The following is a 26,846-nucleotide window of genomic DNA, read 5'->3' on the forward strand; positions in this document are numbered from 1 at the left end:
TTGGAGTCTGGCATCTACACCCCAAAGATCAGGCCTGGCTAGCACCTGAGATCTGCTCTGTGAGATAAGAGAAGCTGCCTCTAACAGCAAGGTTTCTGTGAGATAAGGGAAGCTGCCTCTTGGAGTATACTGAGATTATTACTTAAGGCTGTTTGAAAGGAAAAAATGTTTAGCCTCATCCAAACTAGTCAGAACATTCTTCTAGGACAGATTCTCACTTAGCAGATGACTCACAATTTACAACACAAGTTCAGTGTCCTAGAAGGATCTGATCTTACAAATTAACAGATTCTGACTAGGGGGAAAGCTGATTAGCTGGTTGGGGAGGAGAGCATATAGATATAGAAGTGATTACGAAAAACAAAGGAATGGAAGTAACTCAGGAGCACTGTGATGGGTGTAGCCTGATAAACCTTAGCTCCTTGTGTCAAGGGAGAATGGACAAATCCAATTGTTATCCTATAAATTGCCACTGTTTAGGAAAATAAGGAAACTTAATGTCTTTTGTACCTATGTAGTTTGTAAAAGCGGCCTAGTTTTTCATTAAAGTTAGCTGAGGCTTGTAAGATAAGGTCTTGCTTTCTCTGAACTCTTATTTCACTTTAGCTTCAGGCTCTAGTTCCATAGCTCTTCTAGATACTACAAGATTCTTAAGATCAAAAGGATTTCAACTGTTAATCACATAATCATTAATGTTATTCTACCAAGAAATTTAGATTGAGAATTCTGCTTTCTCTATAGGCTCAACCTTCTGATAAGGATTAACCCTTGTCTAACAGGTTCCAAAAACAACTGCATTTCTTAAATCACTGGGTTGCATATCACTAACTTCTCTAAAATTTCTACTTCTGATTTCAGCCTGGTTCCAACACTCGAGTGTTTCACAGAGACAGATAGACAGACAGGCAGACAAAACAGACAGACAGACAGACAATGAACTGACTAAAACACCAAACATACATGTGCACACATCTGCAATTGATTGATCAATCTGACCCTTCAAAAATGACAGGGAAAAACTGATGGTCTGAGAAAGGAAGGGACAGTCCCCAGGGCGGAGAAACACTGCTCCCCATTTCCCAGCCTGACCAGCCAGTCTCCTGCTTGTTAAAAATGGGTCAGGAAAGCGCTTTTGTTGATATAAGCCGGCAAAATAAACTATGACAAAGATGTTACCGTTTTTTAGCCAAGGCTAATTCTGAGGCAGGGAGATTCTTATCAGACATGGGGATTGGCTCCTTAGTGACACACTTCTTTGTTTCTGATGTCAAACAGTTAATCATAAGATGTTGCATTTTCCTGCCTCCTCTGCTTTGATACTCCTATTTCTTTAGTTTACCTGCAAAGATCTGACTCTAAAATAATCTGGTAATGCAAACTGCCATTTACTGGCTATCTTTCCCCACTATACTCAGGCAACAAGGTGTTACAGAGGTCAACAAGATACTCTTTATCTAAACTACCTAGTTGGAGGCTCCTAGGATGTTTTTCTAATTGCAAGCAATAATCTATAAAAAAAAAAAGGATGGTTCCTTGGCAAAACTTTTTTTCCAGGTCTGTCACTTTGGCCTCTCCAAGGGGATTCTAAGCCCTTGTAAATTGGCCTTTACTTTGGCCTTTTACCCCCCCCCTTTTTTTTTTTTTTTGAACTGTCTTCATTAACATTTCAATTGACCTCTATCTTCTAGTTAGACCTGGGTGGGGAAAAGGATCTTATGCCTGGAAATTGGCCTGCCTTAGTTTCCCAGAGTCTTTCTCACTAGTGGGCTTCCTCCTAGTGGAGGGTGACACAAAACAGGCAAAGAAGGGGTGCCTCTTTTGCAGAGACCATTCACACAGAGGTTATCACATTCCTTCCCCATGCCCCCTAGAGATTTCCAGGGGAGTATACCTTCACAGCAGATTTTCTACAGGTTACCTCTTTTACTGGAGCCACATGGTTTGTTGAGAAGGAATCTTGTGGGGGCCAATCCACATCAAAAGAAGGTCATTCTGATGAACAATAAATGCCAAACTTTCTTGACCCTCAAGCCCAGATCCTGAACTTTCCTGTGGATCTCAGAGAAGTGATTAAGAATTAAAGCTTTGGGGGTCGTTCGATTCTGACCCATGTTAAACAATCTTAATTAACAGAACTAGGAGAAAGATATTAAGAAAATACACACACTAGGAACACACGCACAGATCACACTCCTACACTTGCTCGGACCGGTCCTCCACTTACACGGGTGCGCACCACACTCACCAGTCACACAGAGATTTCTGAATTTGCCCAAAGGGCGTGTACGTGATTTTCACTTTTGAGGTTTCAGTTCTTCCAAGTCTTCTCCTGGCGCCAGGTTTTCCAGATCAAGTTACTAATTAGCAGTGCATAACTCTGGAATTCTGCAGCCAAAGAGAGGTCAATTTTCTCTTGCAAATACATTTTAGGGTTGTAAGGGGGAGGTCAGGAAGAAAAGGTAGGGAGGTGTGGGGGCCATTTGCACTCTAGATATCGGGCAGCCTCCTGCTGGAGGTCTGCCTCATCTCTGGGGATAGGACAGAAGGGAAGTCATGGTGGGGAGCAAAGGGTGGATCTGTGGGATTGTCCTTAAGAACTGGGTATAAATGAGGAACATTAGCCTCGGAAACAGGCATGGGGATAGTAACCAAGGGGCACTGGGATATGGGCTTCTTCATGGGAGAATGGACAAATCCAATTGTTATCCTATAAATTGCCACTGTTTAGGAAAATAAGGAAACTTAATGTCTTTTGTACCTATGTAGTTTGTAAAAGCGGCCTAGTTTTTCATTAAAGTTAGCTGAGGCTTGTAAGATAAGGTCTTGCTTTCTCTGAACTCTTATTTCACTTTAGCTTCAGGCTCTAGTTCCATAGCTCTTCTAGATACTACAAGATTCTTAAGATCAAAAGGATTTCAACTGTTAATCACATAATCATTAATGTTATTCTACCAAGAAATTTAGATTGAGAATTCTGCTTTCTCTATAGGCTCAACCTTCTGATAAGGATTAACCCTTGTCTAACAGGTTCCAAAAACAACTGCATTTCTTAAATCACTGGGTTGCATATCACTAACTTCTCTAAAATTTCTACTTCTGATTTCAGCCTGGTTCCAACACTCGAGTGTTTCACAGAGACAGATAGACAGACAGGCAGACAAAACAGACAGACAGACAGACAATGAACTGACTAAAACACCAAACATACATGTGCACACATCTGCAATTGATTGATCAATCAATTTCTTTTCTCTCATAAGAAGGTACGCTTCTTAAGATATATATCACATAAAACAGTTGACATATTGTATTTTAGACGAAGATGCTAATTTTGTAAAGTGGGCTTAATTAAATCTGCAGGTTTGGGAACTTTTTTTGTTTTGTTTTGTTTGTTTTTTTCCTTTTTGGGTCACACCTGGCGATGCTCAGGGGTTACTCCTGGCTCTGCACTCAGGAATTACTCCTGGCGGTGCTCAGGGGACCATATGGGATGCTGGGAATCGAACCTGGGATGGCCTTGTGCAAGGAAAACGCCCTTCCCACTGTGCTATTGCTCCAGCCCCAAGTTTTGGAACTTTTTATGTGGAAGATGGGTTTGGCCCACCCACCCAAGGGGAATATTCCTGACTCAGTTCTCTGGGTACCACTTAGTACCAAGAATCAAACTGCATGCAAAGCCTGTGCTCCAGGGCCAGAGTGATCGTTCAGCAGATAGGGCACTGGCCTTGCATGCAGCTTCCTTGCGTTCGATCCCCAGCACCACATATGGCCCTGAGCCCTACCCAGGAGTGAGCGCAGAGCCAGGAGAAACTGAGCACCGCCAGGTGGTTACCTGAAAACAAAACAAAACAAAAAACAAAAAAAGCAAGTGCTCTATTCCTTTGAGCTATCTCGCTGGCCTCTCCCTGCAGTTCTAATAACTCTAAATACCTTTCGATGTTATCTGATAGTTAGAGCAAATCCTGGCCATAAATCTGATTAATTGCCATCAGGGACTTTAGGAGCGGGAAGATGAAACTTAGAATTGTGGTACTGAGCTTGTTACTGTCCCTCCCATTTCTTCATGATCTCATGCAGCCTTATGAAATCAGGAACTCGGTAGGTACTTGGAGTTAAACTTGGGGAGCTCCAGTCTGCCCAGCAAAGGAGGATCATACTCTGGTTCTGACCAGCCAAATAACCAAAAGATTTCTTCCTTCTTTCACCCAAACAAACTCAGAACTGCCAAAATCAAAGCCATCAACACAATAATGTCACAGGTTTCTGTAGAACTCACTCGTGGGAAGAGCTGCAAGCCAGGAGAGTCTGAGTGGCCAGTTTCCTGCCTGGTCTCTATTCTTTTGGGGTTTCATTCTCTCCCCTACATTTGACTCATTTCCCCCAAAGGATCTGGGATCTTTTTTTTTCTTTTCTTTTTTTGGGTCATACCCAGTGATGCATAGGGGTTACTCCTGGCTCCGCACTCAGGAATTACTCCTGGTAGTGCTCGGGGGACCATGTGGGATGCTAGGAATCGCACCCTTGCATGCAAGGCAAATGCCCAACCTGCTGTGTTATCCTCCAGCCCAGGATCTGGGATCTTTTGTGAGAGAGAGAAGCCCTCTTTCTGGGGTGGAGTTGCTTTAACTCTCTACCTTTAATCCTTAAAAAACTTTCACTGGTGTCGGCATCTCCAAAGGGGACAGTCTCGCCTGTCTTGCATTCACTGAAGTTAAGATGTGAAGATGAATTCTAGACCCTAAAGAAGAGAGCTGGAGGCGGGAACTCTACTACAGCAGGCAGGGCACGTCCCTCACCTGCAACCAACCTGGGTTTGAACCCTGGCCCTCCATAGGGTCCCCCAGAGCCCACCAGGAGTTATCCCCGAGCAGGGAGGCAGGAGTAAGCCACATGAGCACTGCCACATGCGGTTCAAAAAAAGTGTCCCCCTCCCGCCTCGCCCCCCTCCAAAAAAGTCCTTGGGGATATTTCTTGGCAGTTGGCCAGTGTACAGGTGTGAAAAGGTTGAACAACAGTGCTGTCAAATTCTTCTAAGATTGGAAGAACTTCCCTTGCGCTTCCTTGATCAGTGGTTGCGCCTTGCCACAGGCGTCCCCGTTGCATTTGTCTGAAGCTGCATAGCCCTTTGGCAGCATGGTTAGCTCCCTCCCCGTCCCCGTCCTTGATCCAGTATATGGAGTGGCCCCCAGGTTCCTTCTGCTTGGAGAGGTGGCTTGGAAGTGCCCCTCCTACCTGCCTCCTTCGAGCACCCACTCACTCTCCAACTCTTTCTTTCCCTCTTGTGGACCTCGCGGATTCTCCTCTGTCTGCTCTCGGGTCAGGCCTCCTGAAAAGTCTCACTACGTTTTCTTCTGTCTTCTCCCCTTTCCAGCCTTGTATCATCAAGATTAAAGACTTTTTTGAAGCTGAAGATTATTACATTGTTTTAGAATTGTAAGTAGTTCATTTTTTGTTGTTGCTTCCATTTAAATGCTCACCAGCCGGGAGAGGGACCCAGGCTGGCGCACGTGTCTCATCCTGGAGGATTCTGCATCTATATATTAGTGGGGCTCAGAGAATATATGGGGGTGGCTCGTATCAATCCTAGAAACTTCCCCATATTACCAAAGTCTGGTAGCTTAGAGCAGGTTCTCGACTCTCGCTGGGCTCTGGACTAATCCGAGGGACCACAGGTGAATAGCATGTAAGTGGGGGCCGTGGCTGGCCGTTGCTGGGAACAACTTGTAGGACAGGAGAGGCCACAGGGAAGGTAACAAAGGTTGAAGGAGCAGCGGTTGGACAAAGGAAGAGAAACATGGGCACAGAGAGGCCAGCGTGTCTTCTCTCTCTTCTGCCGACTGCCTGCAGATTAACTTACTCCTGCTATCACTTTTCTGAATGGGGATCACAAAGCCCCAATGTACAGAGAAAGTGATGCAAGGAGTGGCCAGCCTGTCCCCGGCAGAACCCCCACATGTGTAGAAGCTCACCAGGGCAGCTGGGGGCCTCGTCCACCTCGCCACAACACGAGACCAAGCCGCGCTGACATCAGTACACAACAGCCGGAGAGTCCAGCCTTGCAGGGGGAGGCGGCCCCAAGGGCTGGAGCACACAGTTTTTTTTTTTTTTAAATAACCCGGGTTCCATTCTCTTAGCACATGGTCCCCCAGCACTGTTGGGAGTGACCCCTCCAAAACCAAATCAATATATTAAGAAAAAAAAACTTAAAAAGCTCTTTTTTTTTTCTTTTTGGGTCACACCCAGCTATGCTCAAGGGTTTCTCCTGGCAGTGCCTAGGGCACCATATGGGATGCTGGGGATTGAATACGGGTTGGCCGCGTGCAAGGCAAATGCCCAACACATTGTACTATCCCTGCAGCCCCCATTAAAGCTCATTTAAAAAAAAACAAACAGGCCTGTGTTTAGGCTGGGGAGATATTACAGGAAGTAAGGTGCTTGCCTTGCGCATGGCTGACTCAGTTTTGATCCCTAGCACTGCATATGGTTCCATGAGCCCTGCCACGAGCAACCTCTGAACACAGTCAGGTATGACCCAAAAAATGGGGTGGGGGAAAAGAAACGAAAAGGAGAAGTCCTGTTTTATTTGTTGTGACAAAGACCTGAGCAATTGTTCCTGAGTGAGTCCGGCTGTTGTTGGAATGGCTGTTAAGGCAGACAGGTGATGCTTGCTCTGGAATGGTACTTTATGCCTGTTGGGTTGAGTACCTCTTTTTTTTTAAAAATTAATTAGTTAATTATTAGTGAAACACCACGAGGTACAGTTGTAGACTTACAAACTTTCGTGCTTGGGTTTCAGTTATATAATGATCGAGTACCCATCCCTCCACCAGTGCCCATTCTCCACCACCAATGATCCCAGTAGCCCTCGCACCCTGGATTGTGTACCTCTTGTGTAGGAAATAAAGAGCTCGGTCATAGCTCCCAGGAGGCTGGATGTTTCCTGGTTTGCTAGAGGATCTGCCTGTTGCTGTGAGAGGAGAAACCGGAACCTGACTGAATGTAGTTAACCGTTTAATAGTAATAACAGTAGTACAGTAACTGTGGCTAGTGTGGATTAAATACCCTTAACATTTTACAACAGCCATTTGCATGGAGGGTGGGAGGGCGTGTTGGAGTTTTTGGGTCATACCCAGCGATGCTCAGGGGTTACTCCTGGCTCTGCACTCAGGAATTACTCCTTCTGGTGCTCAAGGGACAATATGGGATGCCGGGGATCGAACTCAGGTCGGCCCCTTGCAGGGCAAGTGCTTTTCCTTCTGTACCTTCTGGCCTGACAACAGCCATATTTATGAGGCTGAAACAAGCTCAAAGGGGTTCAGTACCTTGCGGGATGCCCTACTGCAGGCTCAGAGCAATAGTTAGCAGGTCGTGAAGCAACCTTGCTGCAGCCAACCTGGTTCCATCCTCTGCACTTCACACGGGCCTCTGAACCCTGCCAGGAGTGATCCTGAGCACAGAGCAAGGACTAAGTTCTGCGTATCACCAGTGTGGCCTGAAAACCAACCCCTTCCCCCACCCCAAAAAAAAGGAAAGAAAAAGCCAACCCAGCGACCTGATAGAGGTGGAATTCAGACCCTACTACTCAATACCAGTCTCAGAATCCTGGCGGGGGAGGGAAGCATTGCAAAAATGAAAATTCTAGGTCTCTGTTTTCCTTTTTTTTTTTTGCCTTTTTTGGGTCATACCCGGCGATGCACAGGGATTACTCCTGGCTCTGCACTCAGGAATTACCTCTGGCGGTGCTCAGGGGACCATATGGGATGCTGGGAATCGAATCCGGATTGGCTGCGTGCAAGGCAAACGCCCTACCCGCTGAGCTATCTCTCCAGCCCCCTAAGTCTCTGTTTTCTACCTATGAATTATGTGGGTTTCTTTGGTTCTTTTCTTTGGGTGGGGTGGGGCTTCTTTTTAGTTTTGGGGCCACACCCAGCGGTGCTCAGTGCTTTCTCCTGCCTTTGGGAGTAAGGGGACCACATGAGGTGCTGGGGTCAGCCCTGTGCCAGGCACACTCCTTCCTTTTGGCTTGGCAGTTTCCAGTGGGAACATCTTCACTGTGGGAGAAGCTTAATGTTTCATTGCCTTTAAAAGTGGCAGCAGGGGCTGGAGCAATAGCACAGCAGGTAGGGTGTTCCCCTTGCACGCGGCTGACCTGGGTTGGATTCCTAGCATCCTACTTGGTCCCCCAAGCATTGCCAGGAATAATTCCTGAGTGCAGAGCCAGGAATAACTCCTGAGCATCACTGGGAGTGACCCAAAAACAAAACATAAATAAATGTCACTGTCACTGTCCTCCCGTTGTTCATCGATTTGCTCCAGCGGGCCCAGTAATGTCTCCATTTTGAGACTTGTTGTTACTGTGTTTGGCATATTGTGTAGTTTGCCAGGCTTTTCCGTGCGGGCAAGATATCTCAGTAGCTTGCCAGGGCTGGAGCAATAGCACAGCAGGTAGGGCATTTGCCTTGCACGCAGCCAACATGGCCAACCCGAGTTCAATTCCTTTGCCCCTCTCGGAGAGCATGGCACCAAGAGTATCTCGCCTGCTCGACAAAGTGGCAAAGCCAAGGTATTCAATATGCCAAAAACAGTAACAAGTCTCACAATGTTACTGAGTCCGCTCGAGCAAATTGATGAACAATGGGAGGACAGTGACAGTGATCATTCTATAAATAAATAAATAAATAAATAAAAATAAAAGTGGCCTAAAGAGTGATTTATGCTGGCTGCTCTGGCAGGTACGGAGCTCCATGATGTGTACGGCTCGCATCTTCAAGGCCCTGGCTTTGATCCTGCAGACCCCAGACAGAAAAAAAGTAGATCTTTGTCTTAGTAAATGTGTTTCATTTGTGTTCCTGTCTTTTATCCAAGTGAGTTTTCCCGAAGAAAAGTGCCCTTCCCCCCTCTTTGGGGGCTGGGGTGGCAGTAACAGTATGTGTGGGTGGGGCACTTGGCCTTGCACACGGCCAATCTGGGTTCGATCCTTGGCATCCCATAGGATCCCCTAAGCACCACCTGGAGTAAGCCCTGAGCATCGCCGGGTATGCCCCCAAACAAGCAATGAACCCTCGTCCTTTGCCTGTGTGTTTCAGGATGGAAGGAGGAGAGCTGTTTGACAGGGTAGTAGGGAATAAACGCCTGAAAGAGGCTACGTGCAAACTCTATTTCTACCAGATGCTCCTGGCTGTGCAGGTAAGAAGCTCTTCTTTAGAGAATCTGCTTCTTTTGTGTTTATTTGGCGAGGGGTCACACCTGGTGACCCCCAGACTCCTGCCTCTGTACTCAGGAATTATTCCTGGTGGTACTTGGGGAACCACATGGGACGTGGGGGATTGAACCCCAGTTGGCCACATGCAAGGCAAGCACCCCCTCCCTGCTGTACTATTGCTCTGGCCTCTGAGAGAACCTACTTCCAGAGTCAGGCAGAAGCCGAGGGTCCACGGAGGTAACCTGTAGAGCCATATGTGTGTGTTTGTTGGAAAAAAAACTTAACGAGTAAGCTTGCTGTGGAGCTTAAGACAAAGAGAAGGGGCTGGAGAGATAGCCCAGCGGGAAAGGTGCTTGTCTTGCACGCAGCCAACCGGGTTCGATCCCCAGCACCCATGTGGTCCCTGAGCACAGCCAGGAGTGACTCCTGAGTGTAGAGCCAGGAGTAAGCACTGCTGGGTGTAGCTCAAAAGCCAGATCCAAAATCAAAAAGAAAGGGGGGCCAGAGGGATAGCCCAACGGGCTCATGCACATGCCTTGCCTGTGGGACCCCCGGCTTCAGTGTGCAATGCATGAGCTCCTGCCCGTTTAATTCTCTGTCCTTTACTTGATTTTTAAATTTTATTTTTATTTTGGAAGCCTGGCACTGGCTCAGGGATTACTCCTGGTGGTGCTTGGGGAATCATAAGTGGTGCCAGGGATTGAATTCAGGTCCACCAGGTGCAAGAAATCGAGCAAGAGCCCTGCCTGCTGGATTATCTTTCTGGCCCCTTTGTATACTATTTTATTTTATTTTATATTTATTTATTTTTTTCTTTTTGGGTCACACCCAGCGATGCACAGGGGTTACTCCTGGCTCTGCACTCAGGAGTTACTCCTGGCGGTGCTCAGGGATGCTGGGAGTTGAACCCGGGTTGGCCGCGTGCAAGTCAAACGCCCTACCCGCTGTGCTATCTCTCCAGCCCCTGTATACTATTTTAGAACATAAAGTTTTCTATTTTTTTTAGAATGTATTCTCTTGTTTGACGAAGAAGTCTGACCATCTTATAGGTGGGCGTCCACGTGATCTTTTGATGTCTCGTGGAATCCAATCAGTAATGGCTCTAGTCCAGCGGTTGTCTGTAAACCTCATTACATGTCCAGCCCATCTGATTTTTGATGTCTTGGCAAATGAGACAGCGTCTCTGATTCTTGAGCGTTGACGAAGATCAGAACTCCGGATTCTATCTCTCATTTGAGTGAATCGTGATATTCCAAGCATAGTTCTTTCGATTCCTCTTTGAGAGACCCGAATAGTGATCTATATAATAATAAATGATAATAAATAATAAATAATAAATGATCGGTTTGAGGCTCTACATGTTCCTAAAATGAACAGATACCATTGGGCTACGCTAGCACGCAACCGTGATGAATGGAGACGTTACTGGCACCCGCTCGAATAAATCGATGAATAACGGGGATTAAGTGATTAAGTGATTAAGTGATTCTCTTGTTTGTTTTGTTTTGGCTTTTTGGGTCACACCCGGCGGTGCTAGGGGTTATTTCTGGCTGTGCACTCAGGAATTACTCCTGGCAATGCTAGGGGGACCACATGGGATGCCAGAGATCAAACTCTAGGTCGGCTGCATGCAAGGCAAACGCCATACCTGCTGCTCTGGCTCCGAGCATAAAGTTTTTGAGGACTGTCAATCTTTGAGTAATATTTTGGGGAGAGTGCTGTGAATTGAGGGCTATGCTCAGTATTTAAGCAGATAATTTTGCAAGTATGTATTTTAATAGATTCTTTAAAATATGGTCCCAAAATATTTATATCACCAAATATTTGCCTTAAAATCTTCATATCACTTTTATATTTTTTTTTTATTGGGTAACGGGGCTTGGACCACTTACTTTTTGGCATTTTTGTTTTTTGGGTCATGCCCGGGCTGGAGCGATAGCACAGTGGGTAGCGTGTTTGCCTTGCACGCAGCCAACATGGCTGACCTGAGTTCGATTCCTCCGCCCCTCTCGGAGAGCCCAGCAAGCTACTGAGAGTATCTCGCCCGCGCGGCAAAGCCTGGCAAGCTCCCCATGACGTATTCGATATGCCAAACACAGTAACAAGTCTTACAATGTTACTGGACCCGCTCAAGCAAATCGATGAATAACGAAAGGACAGTGACAGTGACAGGGTCATGCCCAGCTATGCTCAGAGCATACTGCTGGCTCTGCACTAAAGGATCATTCCTGGCAGGTCTTGGGGGCCCATATGGGGTCCTGGAATTGAACTCAGGTAAGCCTCATGCAGGGCAAGTACCCTACCCACTCTGTTATCTTGCTGGCCCATTTGACATTTTTATTACTGAACTGACACCTTTTATTTCTGCAGTTGTGAAGAGGTATGTATTATGAAGTGAAATAACAGGACTACTGTTATAAATTGCTTTTTTTTTCTACTTTAGAAAAAGTAGATTTTTGGGGCCGGAGCAATAGTACAGTGGGTAGGGTGTTTGGCGTTTGCCTTGTAAGTGGCCGACCTGGGTTCGATCTCCAGCATCCAATATGGTCCCCAAAGCACTGCGAGGAGTAATTTCTGAGTGCAGAGCCAGAAGTAACCCCTGAGCATCACCGGGTGTGACCCAAAAAAGCAAAAAAAAAAAAAAAAAAAAAGCACTGGTAGCACTGTCCTCCCATTGTTCATTGATTTTCTCGAGTGGGCACTAGTAATGTCTCCATTCTGAGACTTGTTACTGTTTTTGGCATATTGAATACGTCATGGGTAGCTTGCCAAGCTTTGCCGTGCGGGCAGGATACTCTCGGTAGCTTGCCGGGCTCTCCTAGAGGGGTGGAGGAATCGAACCCGAGTCAGCTGCATGCAAAGCAAACGCCCTACCCACTGTGCTATGGCTCCGGCCCGAAAGAAAAGAAAAGAAAAAGTAGATTTTCTTAAACTAGTAAACACTAACTCATTGACACAGTAGTTTCCTATGCATTTGGGAATACCATTGTAAATTACATACAGTTTCACATACTTGAAAGAGGCGATGTCTATCTTTCTTTCTTTTTCACATATTCCTCCAAAAATCTAAGGGTTGTGCCATCCTTTTTGTCTAGTACCTTCATAAAAATGGCATTATACATCGGGACCTAAAGCCAGAGAATGTTCTACTCTCGTCTCAAAAAGAGGACTGTCTTATAAAGGTAAGTAATGAATGGTCTCTGTGTGACCACTGAAGCAGATTTCTGTTCAGAAACTGATTTTCAACAAATCAAGTTAAAAAGTGTAACTATGAATTTGAAATTTTTTTTTTCCTTTTTTTGGTGTGGGCATGAATCTCAGAGCTGTGTGCATGCAAAACTTGAGTTCCACAAGTGAACTTTTTGGAGGGGGGAGATGAGATAGAAGGGTTTGGGGCTATATCTAGCAGTGCTCACGACTTATTCCTGGCTCTGTGCTCAGGGATCACGTGTGGTGATGCTTGGGGGACCGAACGTGGTGCTGGGGATTGAACTGGGATTAGCAGTTTTATCACTTGGCTCAAGAATTCATCAAGCATTCTTTTTTCAGGGCTTGAGCGATAGTGCAGCGGGTAGGACATTTGCCCTGCACGTGATCGACCCTGGTTCGATTCCCAGAATCCCATATGGTCAGTCCCCCGAGAACTGCCAGGAGTAATCCTTCCCCATCGCTGGGTATGATCCGAAAAGAAAAAAAAAAAAAAGAATTTTTTTTTTTTGAGGGTGGGGACTGTAAGACCCAGCAGTTCTCAGACTTACCCCTGACTCTGTGCTCAGGGCTCAGGATTGGTCACTCCTGGTCGAGCTTGGGGGACCATATGGGATGGCGGGGATTGCATCTAGATTGACTGCATGCAAGGCAGATGTCCTTCTTGCTGTACTGTTGTTCTGATCCCACCGGCCTCACTTGTAAAGTGTTATTCTAAAAATTATTTTAGGGGCTGGAGCAATAGCACAGTGGGTAGGGTGTTTGCCTTGCACGCGGCCAACCTGGGTTCGATTCTCGCATCCCATATGGTCCCCTGAGCACCGCCAGGGGTAATTCCTGAGTGCCAAGCCAGGAATATCCCCTGTGCATCGCCAGGTGTGACCCAAAAAGCCAAAAAAAAAAATTATTTTAGGGCCATATGTGCATGCTTTGCATGTGACTGACCCTGGTTAGATATGTGACACCGCATATGGTTCCTGTACAGAGCCAGGATTAAACCCTAAGTACTACTAGGTGTACTAGGTGTGACCCAAACCTACCAACCCCAAATATTTTAGAGATTAATTGATATTGTTTCATTCCTAAGAGCATTAATCCTCTAAGAGCATTGAGTCCTACTATAAACTGCTTTTTTTTTTGCTTGTTATTTAGAGGGATTGAAGAGGGGTCCGGGTAGCCGGGAGAATTGGATAGCCTGTCATCTCCTTCCCTTTCATGTCAGAAGGCACTTCCCAAAGTTGGCTTCACTTTTCAATTTCTTCATCTCCTTCTGAGGAGTAAAATAGTTACGACACCCAACCCAGGTAGCTCCTCAGAATTTCGGGGTTTCATTTTGTCATTGTGAGGTGCTGGGCATCAACTTGAGGGACCCCGGGCATGGGACACGTGACCTCTGCTGCCAAGGAACAACCCTATGGGCTAGAGATGACAGTGGGTGAGGCACGTGCCTTGCACACAGTTGACCCAGGTTCTACCCTGGCACTATGTAAGGTCCCCTGAGCACTGACAGGAGTGGTCCTGAGCACAGAGCTAGGAAAAAGCCCTGTGCATCTCTGGGTATAGTCCCCAAGCAATAAAAGAAGATGCAGCCCACCTCAGAATTTCTGGGTGTGCCTGGTTATAAGTATCTTTTTCCATTTGTCCTGTGTGCGGCCACATGCACAAACCTGGGGTCTGTGAGAAACCAGGATGCTCCGTAAAATTCTAGACTGTCTGGTCTGTGCCAAGATGTGTGTTATCACCTTTTGGGGAACTTTTTATAAATGTACAAATCATAGGTAACTTGAAAAACATAGGTCTGGATACTTTGGCTCTAGAATCTTATCTATTTAATTATTGTTATTATTATTATTATTATTATTATTATTATTTTGGTTTTCTTGGCTGCAATAATAGCACAGCGGTAGGGCATTTGCCTTGCGTGCAGCCAGCCTGGCCCAGCCGGGTTCGATTCCTCCATCACTCGGAGAGCCCAGCAAGCTACCAAGAGTATCTCGCCGACACGGCAAAGCCTGGCAAGCTACCCGTGACATATTCAATATGCCAAACACAGTAACAGCAAGTCTCAAAAAAAAAAAAAAGAAGATGTTACTCGGCCAGCTTGAGCAAATCGATGAACAACGGGAGGACAGTGTTTGTTTTCTTGACCACACCTGGCTGTGCCTTAGGGCTTACTCCTGACTATGCTCATGGATCACTCCTACTGGGGCTCAGGGGACCATATGGAGTGCCAGGGATCGAACCCAGGTTGGCTGTGTGCAAGGCAAGCACCCTGCCTGCTGTATGATCTCTCCAGCCCCTGGATTTTAATGAAATAGCTTGCAAAGTGTAAAATTTTAATGATATAGCTTGCAAAGTGTTAAAAAAAAAACTCTTTAACTTGAACATAAATTTGCAGATTCCAAATTAAGACCAGGCAGGAGCTATAGGATTGAACCTGAACTAGGGCTGGTGAGACTGTGCAGTGGGTATGGTGCTTGTCTTTTAAGAGCTGACCCAGGCACCCCTCAATCCCCAGCACCCCTCAGGGTCCCCTGAACCCTGTCAGGAGTAATGTCTCGAGTTAGTTCTGAGCACAGATGAGTGAGCCCCCCCCCCAAAAAAAAAAATAAACCAAATGAACCTGATCTAGCTTGCGGGACTCTGGGGACTTACAGGCCATGCTGAACTTTTTGTTTTCTGACCTCGTTAAAAAATTACTCCCTTATGTCCTTAATTTTAGATTACCGATTTTGGGCAGTCCAAAATCTTGGGGGAGACCTCTCTCATGAGAACCTTATGTGGTACCCCGACGTACTTGGCCCCAGAGGTTCTCATGTCCTTGGGAACTGCTGGATATAACCGCGCCGTGGACTGCTGGAGTTTAGGCGTTATTCTTTTCATTTGGTAAGAAGAGATTTTTATTGCCTTGGCGTCTGGTTGGAGATAATTGCATGCAATCAGAAATGTGTGCAGGTTGAGAGCTTGTGTTTAATTTAGGTCATGTTTGGAGACAAAATGAAACAGTAGTGCTAACAACAAAATCTGTGTATCCAAATGCCACCGAGAATGCCACTTGATTTCTTTTCCTTTCTCTCTTTGCCAATATTAAGCCTTAGTGGGTATCCACCTTTCTCTGAGTATAAGACTCAAGTGTCTCTGAAGGATCAGATCACCAGTGGAAAATACAACTTCATTCCCGAAGTCTGGGCAGAGGTCTCAGAGAAGGGTATGGATACGGAAGGGGGACCAGCCCTGGGCTGCTAACGTGTGGGCGTGGCGGCGGGACTTTGCTGAGCTTGTGATTGTTTGCACCTGTCGACTCCGCTCTTGTTTCTCTGCCAGTTTCATTCTGTCAGTTTCATACCGGGTGAGAGGCGGCTGATCTCATGCGGTCTCTGACTCCATCCATCCAGGCGGGCAGAAGTCCTGGCTCTCTGATCACAGACAAGTTACTTATGTCTCTAAATCTCCTTCCCTCCCTCCTTTTATCTCTCCCTTCCTCCCTCCCTCCCTTCCTTCGTTCCTCTTTCCCTTTCCTCCCTCCTTCCCTTCCTCCCTTCTTGGGTCATTTCCAGCAGTTCTCAGGACTTACTCCTGGCTCTGCATTCAAACCTAGGACGCACACTCCTACCCCAGTCACCTGTGTGCCTCACCCGCTGTCCAGTCTCTCCGACCCTCTTCCTTTATTTCGTAAAGGGGTCACAATGGAACTGACTTAAAGTATTTTTTTTTTTTTGGTGAACATTTAGTGTAATGAAAATGCCTAGTCCCTGTTCAAGTGTGCAAAATCAGGAGTTCCAAGTTTCCCTTGAGTAAGCAAGCGCCCTAGGGCTGAAAATAATTAGTGACTTGTGGTGGGAAATTCAAAGCGCAACTTTGTAATTCTTAAAAGATTTTAGAGACTTTCTCTCTATGTGTTGTAGTAGTGCCAGCATAGACCGTTGTGTTCCAGTGTCGGCCAGTCTAAGGAATAATATTGTTGCAATACTCAGGCACCCACTTAACTGCGGGCTGTCAAGGTTGATTCCTGCCAGGCCTGCTTTCCTAGGAGCCTTGTGCTGACCCAGGAATTCTCACCATCAGCTGGAGGGGCTCAGGGAGACCCAGGACGCAGAGTTGAAGTTCAGGTCTTTTTTTTTTTTTATGTCTCTTTTTAAAGTTTATTGTAAATTTTTATTAAGATGCCATGCTTTACAAAGTTATTCATGATGAAGTTATTTGCAGCATGTAGTGTTCCAGCACCCGTCCCAACACTAGTGTTCCCTTCCCTCCATCAGTGTCCCCAGTTTTCCTCACACCCCCATGAGTGCAGTTGTAATGGGTCTGAACTGGAGTGCAGCCGTAAGAGAGAGAAAAGGGGCTTGAGGTTGTGACTATGAATGAAGTTCTCAAAGGAAGAACTGGGGCATGTCCTTCTCCCTCCTGACTATCTTCGAGCCATCTCAGGCTCCTTAGTGTGACCCTGCTCAACCTCTCTCTCTCTCTCTCCTCCTCTCTGATGTTGACTTGTGGTTTTGGCCAACCGGTAGTAGTTGTGCCCGTTCAATGTGTTTAATCCTTTTCAGTCTGACTTGCCAAATGATCTTATTGCCTTAGCGCTAGACCTCGTCAAGAAGTTGTTGGTGGTGGACCCCAAGGCACGTTTTACGACAGAAGAAGCCTTAGGACACCCCTGGCTCCAGGTGGGTATGGGTGGCACTGTCAGGGGGAGCCCTGCTCTGTGCCTGGCGTGGGACACAGAGAGTCCCCTTTCTGTTCACGGTGTGTCATAGCTCCTCGCAAGTCTGTGTTGTGTTGCTTCTGATTGGGGGTTGGGTTGGGGCGGTGCTGACCTCATTCCAGCCCTCAGAGAGGGGAGTCCTTTGTGTCTTTGCTGCTGTTGCAGGTTCCCATTGGACGTCAGGCCTTCCATCCGCTGAGCGCGCAGTTCCATTAAGGGCCTATCTTGAGTCACTTCTGTGTGGTCTCTGTTTCCCTCTGTTCAGGGATGGGGGTCCTAAGCCCAGGAAGCTTGAACTCACAGCCTTACTCTGGGGGTGACTGATCTGCCAACTCCCAGGGCCCTTTCCCCCTCCACTCTGCCTCTGGGCCTTTGGAAAGATTGGTGTGTGTGTGTGTGTGTGTGTGTGTGTGTGTGTGTGTGTGTTTCTCTTTTCCTACCTCCACACTGAACTTTTTTTACCCAGGCCAGTTTGGGTTAGCAACAACAAATCCTTTTTTTTTTTTAAAGTCAGTGTTGGGATGTTGCCCTGGAAACAGCAAACACCCTCGCCCTCCTCCCTCCACCCTCCAGTCTGTCAGATGATTTATCACTTAATAGACCACAGAGATTTGAAACAGCAGGACCCTGGAGAAAAGGAATTTGGAAACAAAAGGACCTTTGCATGTGGGGATTTAATTTTTGATGAAAAAGGAAAACATTCCTCCTGGCTCTTTTCTCGGGCTCTGGAAAGCAGTGTAGAGGTCCAGGAGACTGTCCATCCTTGGGAAAGGGTTTTCATCAGCCCGGGAGTTCTAAGAAAGCACAGCCTTTCTTTCTTGTACGTTTTGTCTCAATTGCAAACTGTTGCTAACCACCAAGGAAGAGGCGAAGTTCAAACCAGGCAGGGTGAGGTGGCGGTGGTGGGGGGGCTGGGGGTCGTCATTTGAATTTGCTTTTGTTTATTTTTTTGAAGCAGCGGAGGGCATGAGCATTAAGGTGCTGGGAAGGATGCAGCTGGCCCTTCTAGCTCATTGGCTCTTGATAGTTCAGGTTTTCTTTTGGGCGAAAATTCAGTGTTTTGGCGGGCACAATTGCCTTTTTGTTTTGGCACGGGCCTGAGTGTTTGGAATGTGAGTTCCGGTTGGTTTCTGTTCTGTCTTTAACATAGGGTCCAGTTGCGGGGAGCAACCCTTATTTCCATTTTCTCCCTTATTTACTGCCTGAAACAGAGGGTTCTTTCCTGCCCACCTCCTTCTAGACATATTCTGGTTCCAGTCTCTGAATAGATGGTCGGGTCTCGAAGGAAGGGTCCCATAGCTGTGCATTCCCACCTGCGTTACTATGTGATAAAACTCCCATTTTCCTGTTAGTGGTAATTAATGGCTTATTTCAGTTTTGGGTTTTGTGGGGTTTTTTGGTTTTGTTTTTTGCTTTTTGGGTCACACCCAGTGGTGCTCAGGTGTTACTCCTGGCTCTGCACTCAAGAATCACTCCTGGCGGTGCTCGGGGGAATATATGGGACGCTGGGAATTGAACCTGGGTTCGGCCGTGTGCAAGGAAAACACCCTACTGGCTATGCTATTGCTCCAGCCCCTCAGTTTTGGTTTGGGGGCCACACCCAGTGATGCTCAGGGATCACTCCTGGCTCTGCACTCAGGAATTACCCCTGGGAGGGGGGGTTGCGCCCAGGGCACCATGTGGGATGCTGGGGATTAATCCCAGGTGGGCCACATGCAAGGCAAGTGCCTGCCCGCTGTACTGTCTATCACCCCTGCCCCTGGAGCCCTTATGCTTTTGTGGCTGCCTGTAGCTTCAGCTTCTGCCCTGCCTCTGTCCCACGATGGCCGTGTTCCTCAGTGGCCAGTGCTGACAGTTTGTGGTCTACCTCTCCTTGCCCGGGGCTCAGTGGTCTTTGTCCTGTGGGTTCTTGATGCTGTGGATGTGCTTGTGTGAAGGTCTGTGTGCAGGCGAGGGGCCCGAAGAGGAACTCTTGTATCTTGCTTATCTCTACCCTGAGCTCTACCTGCTGCCTGGCTAGTTGTGCCCCATGCCAGCCAGATTTCAGGTGACCGGAAAGATGAACTGGACAGCCCTGTGCAACCCCCTTCCACCCTCACAGGTTTCTCTTGAGATCTTAGTGACCTCTTTGGAACCATTGTCTACAAATATATGTACAGTACTGGGGAGTTTGCTTTAAACTTATGAATTAGGGGGATTTGTCCAAAATAGTGGAGACAGCATTTTCTTTTCTGTTTTTGTTTGGCGGCCACACCCAGCTTATTCCTGGCTCTGCACTCAGGGATCACTCCTGGCAATTCTTGGAGGACCATATGGGATGCTAGGGATTGAACCCCAGTCAGCTGCATGGAACGAAATCCCTTTACCTACTTTTAACCCTCAGATCTTGTCCAGGGTGGTCATTCCCAACTATTGTTTCTTAGACATATTTTTACTTTAGGGGTCACATTCAGTGGGGTTCAGGGCTACTCCCAACTCAGTGCCCAGATTCCCATGCTGGGGAATGGATCCTTGGGCTCCCATATGTTAAGTCATCACCCCTGCCCTTTCCTTTGATTCTTTTTTTATTGATGTTTGGGGGTCATACCTGGTGATGCTCAGGGATTACTCCTGGCTCTGCACTCAGGAATCACTCCTGGCAGTGGGATGCCAGGGCTCAAACCCGGGTCAGCCACGTACAAGGCAAACACCCTACCCACTGTGCTATTGCTCTGACCCTCTTAATTCTATTCTATTTTTGGGCCCCACCTGGTGATACTCTGGGGTTACTCCTGGCTCTGCACTCAGCAGTCACTCTTGGCGGTGCTCAGGGGACTGTATGGGATGCCGGGATCAAACCTGGATTGGGCAGCATGCAAGGCAAGAAGGCACCTCACCCTCTGTACCATCTCTCCAACCCCTTAACACTTTTGACAAATCTTGGCGAGTCACCAACTTGGTGACTAGGTTCACGCTTCCTGCACCTTTTTGTCATTCCGCTGAGCTGCTGTCACCCTGTTTCTCACTAGCTGTCCAGCATCCTCCGCTCCTGATGTCACTGGAGTCTCCGCCACCAGAACCCTGCCAGCTGGCTAGCAAGGAACCGAATGATTTGCGGCCCGCAGAGGCTCAGGGCCTGGTGGATCTTGACCAGCAAAGCCCCTCGTTGCCACATCCCAGCCTTATTCTTGTTACCGAAACTTCATCACTTGGCTGTTTGCCATCCTAAGCTGCTCCATCTACACAGCTCATTTGTTTGCATGACTTTTTTTTTTTTTTTTTTTTGGCTGTGAATAGAATCTGTGGAGTGCCGAGTGCCTGTTTCAGTAAGCAGCTTAGGAACGGAGTTGTACTGAGCCCTGCCTGGACCGCAGACCTGCCCCGGGCCTGTAGACCTAAGCCACATGCAAATTGGAGCTTTGAGTTTTGATGAAACCCAGCGTGTTCGGCGTCTTGGAAATCTGAGTAATTCAGGACAGGAGCCCAACCTAGTAGCTGACGCATACCCAGCACATTGCCGAGATGGTGGTGTCAGAGATGGTAGGATCTCTGGACGCCCAGGAAGATGTGATTTGAACCACTGACCCCTCTGAGATGTTGTCCCCTTCCACTGCCAAGCATGCTTTCTTACCTGATTAACAGTGAGACTGGGACTTCTCTTTTTTTTTATTTTAATTTTAAATTTTATTTTCATAAAGTTGTTCACGATAATTAATGACATTCAATATTTCAACACCCATCCCACCACCATTACATCTTCCCGCCACCATTATTTCGAAGTTAATCATCACCACTCAAGCCTGCCCCACAGGCAGATGCGAGATAATTTATTCTGTATTTCTTGTTATAAATAGTATGGGACGTCTGTAAGGGTCTATCTCACAGTGAGTCAACAAAAAGCAAATATATATATAATATATATATGTATATATATAGCACAGCAGTAGGGCATTTGCCTTGCGCGCCCGTCTGAGCCAGGTTCAATTCCTTCACCCCTCTCGGAGAGCTTGGCAAGCTACTGAGAGCATCTCGCCTGCACGGCAGAGCCTGGCAAGCTCCCCATGACGTATTCGATATGCCAAACACAGTAACAACAAGTTTCACAATGGAGACGTTACTGAGCCCGCACGAGCAAACCGATGAACAACGGGAGGACAGTGCTACGTGTGTGTGTGTGTGTGTATATATATATATATATGTATATATATGGGCTGGAGTGATAGCATAGTGGTAGGGCATTTGCCTTGCACGCAGTCAACATGGCCGACCCGAGTTCGATTCCTCCGCCCCTCTCGGAGAGCCTGGCAAGCTACCGAGAGTATCTCGCCTGCACGGCAGAGCCTGGCAAGCTCCCCGTGACGTATTCGATATGCCAGACACAGTAACAACAAAGTCTCCAATGGAGACGTTACTGGGCCCGCTCGAGCAAATCGATGAACAATGGGAGGACTGTGACTGTGACATATATATGTATATACACACACATATAATGAGATAACACTCCTGGGATTATAAAAGTTTAAATAATAGAGGTCCAGAGCCATCTCTGCAGTTAGCTGCTCAGTTCCGAGAGTCATTTGTAAGTCTCTGGGTCATTGCTGTTAATGTGCTTAAATGGCACCCAGAGGCAGTTTGTGAGTGGGACAGCCAGGACCCCGTAAGGGCGGGGAGATGGGAAGGGATGGCCCAGTCCCGACCCCATGAGGCCTGGTGTTTTCAGTCACTGATCCCGCATACCTGGGTTTTAGTGGATTTAGTCTGTTACGTGAGAAGCCCAGGTCAAGCCCGTGAAGATCAGTAGTGAGGGTGGCAGTGATCGGTTTCTGGGAGTTGGGGGCTGCTGTGGTTCATCTGGTGCAGGTGGAGAGAGGACGCTTGCTCCCATCTGAGTGAAATCAGCCAGGTGCATGGTCTGGAGCCATCCCTGCAGTGAGCTGCTTGGTTCCTAGATTCCTTTGTGAGTCTCTGGGACTTATTTACCTCAGGGCTGGGGAAATAGTACAGAAGTTATGGCAATGCCTTGCTTGTGGCTGACCCCCTTTCCATCCCTGGCGCCATATATGTTCCCTCGAGCACCACCAGGGGTCAGTCCTGAGCACCTCTCTCCTTCGGATTGCTGTCTCTTGGCATGGGATGCAGTTTCTGAATGTCTTTTGCCTGCTATCACATGTGGGTCTCTCCACAGAGAGATCTTAGGTGTTGGGTTTGATTCAGACAGTGTTGATCAGCACTCACTTCTAATGAGAGGACTGGGGACAGGCGCACTTGAGAAACGTGTGGTCTTTGACCCTGGAGTTTCGACCTGGGCTTGGTCTTTTGGGGGTTAGACACCTCTGCCCCTTGGCTGTTGCCAGGGGCATCCTAGCCCCCAGGTGCCAAGAACATCCCTTCCGTTCAGATACAGCCAATGGCATATGCTTTTCCTCTCCACAGGATGAGGCCATGAAGAGAAAGTTCCAGAATTTGCTTTTTGAAGAAAACACATCGACGGGTTTGCCTCACCTCTCGGCTCAGGTATTTTGAACTAATGAATAGGGGCTGGAGCGATAGCACAGAGGGTAGGGCGTTTGCCTTGCCTGCGGCTGACCCGAGTTCAATTCCCAGCATCCCATATGGTCCCCTGAGCACCGCCAGGAGTAATTCCTGAGTGCAGAGCCAGGAGTGAACCCTGAGCATTGCCGGGTGTGACCCCCCCCCCAAAAAAAAGCAAAAAAAAAAAAGTAAAGAGTTAATGAGCAGGGGTGATCAGTTGGGATGAGTTAACAGCAGTTACTGGGGTTGCTCTTTTTCCTTTTTCCTTTTTTCCTTTTTCCTTTCCCTCCCTCCCTTCATCTCTCTCTCCCTCCTTCATCCCTGGAGGCCCCTGGAGTAATCCTCGTTCCCACTGGGCCCTCACATCCAACTGCTGGCCTGGTTTGTCAAGAATTGCTAAGTGAAGGCATCACTAAGTCAACGATGGTTGGAGGGATTGCTTGGGATGGGAGATTTGTGCTGAAAGTAGATAAAGGGCCAAATGTGATGGCCTCTCAGTATCTGTATTGCAAACCATAATGCCCAAAGTAGAGAGAGAGAGTATGGGGGAAATTGTCTGCCATAGAGGCAGGGGAAGGGTCGGGATGGGGGAGGGGGACACTGGGGACATTGGTGGTAGAAAATGCGCACTGGTGGAGGGATGGGTTTTCTATCATTGTATGAATGAAATTCAAATAATGAAAGCTTTGTAACTATATCTCACGGTGATTCAATTAAAAAAAGAAGAATTGCTAAGTGATGCCCCCCACCCCCATCCCTGGGTGTCCTGAAAGCCACTTGAGAGTCTGTGTCCCCCATGAAAGGGTGGAAGGAAGAAATTGAAAATTTGGATAAGTGTTTGATGCTTTATTGATTATAATTTTATTTTTCTAAAGTTCTTTGTAAGTAAAAGGTCCTTGTAAGTATAAGTATCTATCCATTCTTCTTTTGTTGTGGGGAGGTGCTGGTGTCTGGGGGCACACCTGTCGTGCTCAGGGGTTTTATTCCTGGCTCTGTGCTAAGGAGTTACCCCTGGTGCTGCTCAGGGGACCATATGAGTGCCAGGGCTCAAACAGGTTGGCCACTTGCATGGCAAGTACCTCCCCCTGTACTATCTCTCTGACCCCCCTGTTAATTTTTATCCTGTCTTATTTTGGTGAATTACACTCTCTCTGATCTAAGAACCCCCCCCCCCCCCCACCACCATCAATTAATAATGGGGAAAAGATTGTTTGCCATCAAAGATTTTCTCTTCCAGTGAGAGCTAGTAGAGTCACTTTTTTTTTTTTAAATTTTTTATGGAGCAATAGCACAGCGGGTAGGGCGTTCGCCTTACAAGCGGCCAACATGGCCGACCCGAGTTCGATTCCTCCACCCCTCTCGGAGAGCCCGGCAAGCTATCGAGAGTGTTCGATATGCCAGACACAGTAACAACAAAGTCTCCAATGGAGACGTTACTGGACCCGCTTGAGCAAATCGACGGTCAACGGGAGGGCCTTCACCTTACCTTATTAGTGAAACTCCATGTGGTACAGTTGTTGACCTTACAGATTTTAGTGCTTGGGTTTCAGTTATACAATGATTGAGTACCCATCATTCCACCGGTGCCCATTCCCCAACTCCAATGCTCTCAATGTTCCTCCCACCCCTCTCCCCCATCCCACCCCACCCCTGTGGCAGGGCATTCCCTTTTGTTCTCTCTCTCCTTTTGGGTGCTGTTTGCAAAAGAGGCATTGAGTGGCAGTCATGTTCGATATATAGTCAACTTTCAGCATGCATCTCTCATCCTGGGAGGCTCCTCCCGACACCCTTTACTTGATGCTCCCCTCTCTATCTGAGCTGCCTTCTCCCTCAGCATGTGCGGCTGGTCTCCAAGCCATGGAGTGAACCTCCTGGTACGTATCTCGGCTATTCTTGGGTGTTAGTCTCTGAATTTGTTACTTTATATTCCCCAGATGAAAGCAATCTTTCTATGTCTGTTCGACTCTTTCTGACTCATTTCGCTTAGCATGATACTTTCCATGTAGTACCACTTGTATGTAAATTTCATGACATCACCTTTTCTAACAGTTGCATAGTACTCCATTGTGTAGATGTACCAGAGTTTCTTTAACCAGTCATCTGTTCTCGGGCACTTGGGTTTTTTCCAGATTTTGGCTATTGTGAATAGTGCAGCAATGAACAGAAGTGCAAATGTCATTTCGACTATACTTTTTTGCCTCTCTGGGATATATTCCCAGTAGTGGTACTGCTGGGTCAAATGGGAGCTCAATTTCTAATTTTTTGAGAATTGTCCATACTGTTTTCCAAAAATCAGTATGAATCAGTCAGCATTCCCACCAGCAGTGAAGGAGGGTCCCTTTCTTGCCACATCCACACCAACACCGGTTGCTTTTGTTCTTTTGGATGTGGGCCTAGTAGAGTCACTTTAAAGGCTATGATTTAGAAAAAAACTGCCAAGAGCTGGTAGGGTTTTTTTTTCCTTTTTTGGGTCACACCCGGCGATGCTCAGGGGTTACTCCTGGCTTTGCACTCAGGAATCACTCTTGGCGGTGCTTGGGGGACCATATGGGATGCTGGGAATCGAACCCGGGTTGGCCACATGCAAGGCAAACACTAGACCCACTGTACTATCGCTCCAGCCCAAGAGCTGGTATTTTATGCTGCTCTTTGTCCATAGATAGTCCGAGTGGTTGGGAGCACAAGGGAGAGAATTGTGGGGAGGTGAGGGTCTATATGTGATTGAGGACAAGCAGTATGTCTTAGTGTGGGAAGTTTTCTGTGAAGTGCCCCTACATCATTAAATGCACAGTGGGGGACTTTACTCATCCTCCTTTGGTCTGTGTGTGGGAGCACACCCAGTGGTGTTCAGTGCTTACTCCTGGCTCAGTGCTGGCGGTGTTCAGGGCTGTGAAACCAGGGATGGAACCCGGGTCAGCCACATGCCAGACAGTCGCCTCGCCCTCTGTGTTATTGCTCGGGGCCGATTTTGCCAATTTTTTTTTTTTTTTTTCTTTTTGGGTCACACCTGGTGATGCACAGAGATCACTCCTGGCTCTGCACTCAGGAATTACCCCTGGTGGTGCTCTGGGGACCATGTGGGATGCTGGGAATCAAACAGGGGTCCGCCGCGTGGAAGGAAAACGCCCTACCTGCCGTGCTATCGCTCCAGCCCCGATTTTGCCGATCCTAAGGAAGCAAATTGTTCTCTTTGACCATGTCGCCCTTTTCATCATTTCCAGCCTTCCACGAGTCAGAAGCGGCGCCTGGAAGGGGATGCCGACAATGCTGGCCCCAGGAAGCGCCGGGCTGTGTGTGCCGCTGTCTCATGAGCTCAGGCGAAGGAGTCATGGACCTTCCCAGAAGCTGCTGCGATTCCCAACCCCCGTCCCCCCATCACTTTATTTGATTAAGGGAACAGTGACTCTTCTCCCATCATCAATACACTATTAAAAGGTAGTTAGAACTGTGCTTTCACTTGAGCTCGCTGCCTGGTTGCGTGCCGCAGTGCGCAGACATTCATTTGAAGTCGGGGGTGTTTGGTTTGGTGCTCAGCCTTGGCTCCCACCTGATAGGTGCCTCAGGATGTTGCCCTGGACAAGCGGTTGCAAATTAAATTGTAGCACTGCCTGTAGCACTGTCCTCCCGTTGTTCATCGATTTGCTCTAAAGGGCCCAGTAACGTCTCCATTGTGAGACTTGTTGTTACTGTGTATGGCATATCAAATATCTCACGGGGAGCTTGCCAGACTTTGCCGTGTGGGCGAGATACTCTCGGTAGCTTGCCGGGCTCTCCGAGAGGGGCAGAGGAATCGAACCCTGGTCGGCCAGGCCAGCCGCATGCAAGGCAAATGCCCTTTAGTTTAGGGCCCACACTTGGCAGTACTCAGGGCTTCCTCCTGACTGTGCTCAGGAATCACTCCTACTTGTGCTTGGGGGACCATACACAGGGTCAGGGATCGAACTGGGGTCTACCTGGCTCCAAGCAAGTACTTTTCTCGTTCTCGCTCTGCTACCTCTCCACACCAGTTTTTTTTTTTTTTTCTTTTTGGATCACACCTGGCAATGCACAGGGGTCACTCCTGGCTCTGCACTCAGGAATTACCCCTGGCGGTGCTCAGGGGACCATATGGGATGCTGGGAATCGAACCCAGGTCGGCAGTGTGCAAGGCAAACGTCCTATCCGCTGTGTTATCACTCCAGCCCCCCATGCTGAGTTTTTTAAGAATTGTGATGTACAAAGTTA

General features: G+C 47.6%; 1 protein-coding gene across 1 annotated transcript in view; it reads left to right on the forward strand.

Moving 5' to 3' along the window:
• Positions 1-25,982, forward strand: part of CHEK2 (checkpoint kinase 2) — a 52,514-nt gene extending 26,532 nt beyond the window's left edge. The window contains exons 8-15 of the mRNA XM_056116593.1: positions 5,372-5,433; positions 9,087-9,186; positions 12,298-12,384; positions 15,132-15,295; positions 15,502-15,617; positions 16,988-17,073; positions 22,524-22,604; positions 25,844-25,982. Of these exons, the coding sequence (XP_055972568.1) occupies positions 5,372-5,433; positions 9,087-9,186; positions 12,298-12,384; positions 15,132-15,295; positions 15,502-15,617; positions 16,988-17,073; positions 22,524-22,604; positions 25,844-25,933 (786 nt within the window). The 3' untranslated portion in view covers positions 25,934-25,982. The remainder of the gene's footprint in view (positions 1-5,371; positions 5,434-9,086; positions 9,187-12,297; positions 12,385-15,131; positions 15,296-15,501; positions 15,618-16,987; positions 17,074-22,523; positions 22,605-25,843) is intronic.
• The last annotated feature ends 864 nt before the right edge of the window (positions 25,983-26,846 follow it).

The sequence above is a fragment of the Sorex fumeus genome, unplaced genomic scaffold (genome assembly GCF_029834395.1).
Source record: "Sorex fumeus unplaced genomic scaffold, SorFum_2.1 ptg000032l, whole genome shotgun sequence".
NCBI classification, from domain to species: Eukaryota; Metazoa; Chordata; class Mammalia; order Eulipotyphla; family Soricidae; genus Sorex; species Sorex fumeus.